At 40.9% G+C, this 5,647-nt stretch overlaps 1 protein-coding gene across 4 annotated transcripts; it reads left to right on the plus strand.

The window, feature by feature from the left end:
• Positions 1-1,089: 1,089 nt before the first annotated feature.
• Fer1 (48 related 1) lies at positions 1,090-3,597 on the plus strand. 4 transcript variants are annotated; one of them, XM_018021747.2, is made up of 3 exons: positions 1,090-2,209; positions 2,638-2,954; positions 3,097-3,597. In XM_018021747.2, exons 1-3 carry the CDS (start codon positions 1,938-1,940, stop codon positions 3,234-3,236), a joined length of 729 nt encoding a protein of 242 aa, XP_017877236.1. In that variant the 5' UTR covers positions 1,090-1,937; the 3' UTR covers positions 3,237-3,597. The 4 variants fall into 4 exon arrangements, with proteins under 4 accessions (XP_017877236.1, XP_017877235.1, XP_017877237.1 ...); XM_018021746.2 differs by having other exon boundaries at positions 3,101-3,597; XM_018021748.2 differs by having other exon boundaries at positions 2,638-2,951.
• The last annotated feature ends 2,050 nt before the right edge of the window (positions 3,598-5,647 follow it).

A 5,647-nucleotide genomic window follows, 5' to 3' on the forward strand; every position in this document is an offset into this window, starting at 1 on the left:
TATAATAACAAATTCAACATGCTAGCATTGTTTAATTGTATAGCCTATCGTATTCTTAAGTACGAGTAGGAATGTTGCGTGCTCGAAAACCGGACGAGTAATCGTGGGAAAAGAAATAAACGTTTACATGATTTTCCCTAGAACGACAGATGGAATGAACATAATTCATCCCGATGCAACCCTCTTAATTTGTACCGTTAATCGTACTGGACTCGTTCAGACCTTTTGTGGGAAACCGATAATAGGGCAAACTTTACGATACAAAGGAAAGCTTGATTACTCTGCCCATTTTTATTTACACCAATTCTTTAAACTGTGTTTCTGTAAGCTATGAAAGATCTTCGAGTTTCTATATCGAAATCGTTTTATGTAACAGAAAATCCATTTGTTGCATTCACTCTAATCCGTCGTTGCGGATGTTATTCGAAAAGAGCATTCAAGAGAATAGGAGGTGCAGCGAAGGAAGAAATTGGGGGCACGTGCCGTGCATATGCACCGTGTAAGGGTTCACCGCTGGGGTTAACCGCCTCTGCGACATTTGGCCCGGCAGTGATAACGTATAATTACAGATTTCTGGTGTATTATTACCGGACCGCAAAATTATATTATTTAATACGACAATATGTTCCGTTGGGAGCTCGTGTCACGTGAATTTTATTTCATTGTAACTTCCTTGAACTTGCTTCTCAACTCGAGTTTCGTTTACCTTGTTTCATCTTATTTCATTCTTCCTTCTACGTCGTCAACTTCTATTCCTTCAGCATTGATTATTTTCATTCAATTCGAGCTTCTTTTCATCCAACGATTGTCTCTCATGGATTCATTTAAAAATTCTTTCAATCTTCTATATCTTCAGTTCCAGTTTTTCCAATTCCTCGACGTTGAACTCTGTAAGATATTCACATGAGACTTAGGAATTCTATTCGCGAGTCTATTCATTTGGCATTATATTTTTTCACCAAGAGCCAGGGTTCCTTATCAGATCGATGAAGAGGCGTAACCAGCAGCCAGGCAACCGGGGGTGGACGAGCACCACCGCCACCGAAGCCCGGCGAATAGGAATCCAGTTTATACGCTTCAACCCTCTGTAAATGGCTTCCGCCTTTCGGTTCGGAGGTGAACCAGCGTTGGATCACAGTTCCGTTTCACCTCTTCGACAGTCCACCCTCCGTTTAGAAGCACAGTGCCATTTTCCACTACAGCAATCTTTAACCGAGTATTTAATCATTTTATTAAACAAATCGTGCGTGCCATGAGTTTATCAATTATCGCTTGCATAAAACCCTCTTCATCAACTAATCGTGGAAGGTGTTGCCTTAAATAATTGATTTAAGTGGAGAACAAGTTATCCGAACGAAAGAAATGAAGAATTTATTCGATGAAGAATGAAGAAGTTCGACGAATTGTTTGAGACCGGTGGAGGAATTTTGATGTAGAGATTATGATTGTTCAGGGAGGACTCTGATAAGTGTCTGAACAAACCTGGACACGTGTCCTGGCCCTCCTGCTGACACGTGCCCCTGTTTAGAAGTATTTTCGTAGCACGCGTCGAGGCCACGTGTCGCCTCGATGCTATCAGAATCCGTAGAACGTGATTCAGACTGGTTGCACAGGAATCTCGTCGAGATTTCAACTAAACGTTCGCCTAATCTCGAAGAGAGAAGAATCAAAGTTCTTTAAGAGAAATAATTATTTTCCAATCGGATTTCATTTATTAAACGAAGGATTATGAGAAGCCAAGTGCGCTTTTCTGATGCGATTCAGAAATAATTCAATTATACAGAAATTTGAAGAGATTCAGAAATGGAAATTAGAGACGGGCTGAATTTTTCAACAATGAGATAAACCAGGCGAATATCATTTGAACTAGTCAACGAATCTAGTCACTGTTATTATTTATAATTTCTACTTAAGAAGCGGGCAAAGAATTTGTCAAGATGTATTCTATGGACAATCTCGAGCTAGATATGATGAACCGGCAGTACATGTACGAGGCGCACAGTTTTCTTGGCAATCCAGCGATCTCGGCATTGCCATCGCATTGCGGTGCAGCCACCGCAGCTACTCTTCCTTCGATCCCTTCACAACTGGCCACGCATCCTCCGGGGAGCACCGGTAGCACCAGTGGAAGCGAGATTTACCTGTATGATGAGAATAGCAGCGACAGCGAGAGTGCTTATGGCAGTGATCAGGAGAATCACGCCAGGGAGTGAGTATTTTAATTATCTTTCAGTGGCAGACGAATTTCATGACAAACCTTTACAATTTCTTAAAGCCTCTCATCAATATTTCAACGAGAGAACAAATTTTAATACCAAAATGAATAGAGAAGAATTAAATAATAAGAGAGTTACTTCGATTAAATTCTGTATTGTGTTCACATCAAATGTGCCCATAATTATGAAAGTGGTCTAAGTCAAAATTAAAAAAAAAATGAATCAAACGACAAAATCATGTCGTGTGAAATAAGTGATAAATTCATTTTTTTTTTTAATTTTGACTTAGACCACTTTCATAATTATGGGCACAAATGATAATTAGAATTCCTATTTGAGACTTATTCTAATCGACACCATAAACGTTTTAAGACTCTGCGGTCTATGAATTCCTATCAGAAATGATCGTGACAATTTGCAGACGTCAGAGCAGTAGAAGAAACGGTGGCTCGGTTAAAAGTCCGCGACAAGCGGTGCAGCAGAGGCAAGCCGCGAATATGAGGGAGAGGCGACGTATGCAGAACATAAACGACGCGTTCGAAGGCCTCAGGGCGCACATACCTACTCTTCCTTACGAGAAGAGGCTTTCAAAAGTGGACACGTTGAAACTGGCGATCGGATATATTAAGTTCCTCAACGAATTGGTCAGAGCAGACAAGGGCAACGATCCTTTATCTGGAAACGGTGGCTTGTCGCGGTGCTCCGGACGCGACGACACCAAGAAGGTCATAGTTCGTGGTGAGGCCTATACTAATCCTCACGTTTCAATTATTTTTCATTGATTTAAGAATTGCAAAAAATATTTCGTCTGACAATTTCAATGAACAATTATTTAACGTAATTGTGCTCGAGGTATTTATACTAAACGGGTAAATTTCAGGCAGCGAGGGGAACCCTTTCATTTTCCATTCCCTGTCCTGGTCGAGGAAGTCGGACATATCACCGAACGGGACGATGTACGCGAAAGTGTGGACGCCGGAGGATCCCCGGACCTCGAAGAACGGGTCCAGCTTCGAGTAAAGTGCTCAGATCCTGAATCGTGTTATTTAGTATTTAAGAAGCGAACACAGTTTCTAGTCATTTTTCAATTGTCAATCATCCTAAACGAGAGTTCCCTTCATTTCTCTAGTCCGCTAAGCTATTTAATTTACATATACATTTGTCCTACGAACGGATAGTATTACGTGGTGTTTAATATAATTCCTGTGGAACGTGAGTTCTATATTATTTACGTCCGATCGAAACTCCGTTGGTTTCTAAAAATTCTTTTGATAAGATTGTTACGATTGTACATATAGAACGCGCAAAGTATAATGTATAATGTAAGTAGATATCGTTTGTACGTGAAACAGACCGTCCTGGTCAAGCCAAATAAACTAGTATCTTTACGTTTCAAATGGTATTTCATTTTACTTTCACCCCTTCTGCAATGCTTTTTCCCTTCGTTACGATTGCAAATGTACTTTCCGATGGGTAAGTATAGTTGCTACGAGGATCGATACTTTAACTCATTTAAGTTCAACAAGCAACTTCTTCCTGTGCATAGTTTTTAAAAACCTCTTCCATAATTCTTGCACAATAACGTTGCTGTTAGTTTCATTCATGCTTTATTTTTATTCGATATAAAACAGAAATATCTTTTAATGGCTCTTCCTTCTTAAAGAAATTCTATATTGAAATTTCTATCAAATTCAATTTCTGTGCAAATGAAAGAGTTTTCACTGCCAGTGGAAGATTGAATGCTGCTTGTACGATGTATGGCGGCGGGTTGAGAGTCTGTCTGAACTTTTTGGTAGAGACAGGGATGGAAGATCGTGGGCGGTACGTCGATATTGCGGCGTCGCGACGTCCTGCGACTGTAATGGCGTCGACGGCTGCGAATCTTCCCACGACACCGCGCCTGCGATCCTCGCACGTTCTTCTTCCCTCCTCATCGTCTCCGTCCTCCAGCTGAAATAGTTGTTACGTTAATCAGCAATCCTCCTCCCACAAATAACAATCATATCAAGGACATTTAAATTTTCTTCTCCTTCGCTTTTCCAGTTAAAGACTGTATTCCTTGGATTCTCTTCGGGGTATGAATTCCTGGTGAATGAATCTTGTTCCAGTCACATAATCGTCCTATACTGCGTTTCAAAGTGCTTCACATTTTTTCTCAATACTTCTGTCAACAGATACAATTATCAACTCCTTATCAGTGGATACACAATGTACGACACGGTGTCGATCGAGAAAAATTGATGCATTGAACGTGGAACGATAAGGACAGGTGTACCGACACACCTGTCCCAATCTTAACTTGATAACAATCGTTCCCCTCATCGAACGCATTTTATACCCTGCCGATTTTTTTGTAAATAATTTTCTGGAAACGCGAGGGAAGAAGATCCGGGTGTTCTGTAACCCGCACGGTTCTCTATCAGCTGTGAAAACAGCATTGTTTATAGACACCGTGGCACAATGAGGTGTAATTGAATCCATATTCCGACCCCGTTGTACGTATCTGTGTATCGAGGAGGAACGCCCCCCCCCTGTCCTTTGGGGTGGTCGCACTTAACGGTTCGGAAATCGAGGGTGCCGCGTCGATTTGTGGACAATTAGGGACGATAGTATCCCCCGGGACGAATCCAACCGGTTACATCTTCCGTTTCTCCTTAACGTCCTTCCTATCCCGTCGCAATTCTTCAGAGTTTAAGATATTCCATGATTATTCTTACAATTATTATCCTTATAACATTAAATGTATTCCCAATCAATATTATAGTAAAACTAGCATAAATAGACTATCGGATAAATTGTTAATGATTCTACATGAACTGGCGAACATCTTTGGTACAAATGAATATTTTTCAGTTTTAAAATTGTCCTTAGTCATTCAGATAGCAGAGACGTTCGATGCTACGGTATTACCACGTGGAACGTGAATTAATACTTTATTTGTGTGTCACTCCAGCTGCGAGGATCAACACAAGTGCTGGGGCACCCCTCGTGACAAGAGAGGGTGCCTCTTAATGCGGATACGATGCGATACGCGGAACGCCGCGATTCTCTATGGTTTGCTAATTTTCACGGGATCACAGCACCGTGACGCTCGAGCCGATTAGTTCAACCTGGACTATTGAACTTTCACGCCTCCCCTTTACCGCCCTCTTCGCGAACACCGCACGTGTGCTGAATATCTATATTGAGCATCGTCAAAAAATCAGTCGAAAGTTCTTCATAACAGATAGATAAGAATGATCATTGCAAACAGTCGTGTACTGATTTAGAAATGAAACGATTCCAAACTCAGTTGTTTTTTAGCAGAGATCTTACGGCTCATACAATTTTAAGGATGTATTGGCTATAAAGTCAATCCCAAAAGTTTATGCACTTTAGAAACGCATTTTTTAAAAAGAAATCAGACGTCGGAAGAACATTTCTAATAATAA

Source organism: Ceratina calcarata, unplaced genomic scaffold (assembly GCF_001652005.2).
Source record: "Ceratina calcarata isolate Rehan_Ccalc_2016 unplaced genomic scaffold, ASM165200v1 scaffold260.2, whole genome shotgun sequence".
In the NCBI taxonomy this organism is placed as follows: Eukaryota; Metazoa; Arthropoda; class Insecta; order Hymenoptera; family Apidae; genus Ceratina; species Ceratina calcarata.

Bases quoted from the DNA above. Each gene is read 5' to 3' on its own strand.
- Fer1 (XM_018021746.2), top strand. From the start codon at position 1,938: ATGTATTCTATGGACAATCTCGAGCTAGATATGATGAACCGGCAGTAC. The intron at 2,210-2,637 runs GTGAGTATTTTA...GACAATTTGCAG, and splicing joins CAGGAGAATCACGCCAGGGA to ACGTCAGAGCAGTAGAAGAA. The intron at 2,955-3,100 runs GTGAGGCCTATA...AATTTCAGGCAG, and splicing joins CAAGAAGGTCATAGTTCGTG to CGAGGGGAACCCTTTCATTT.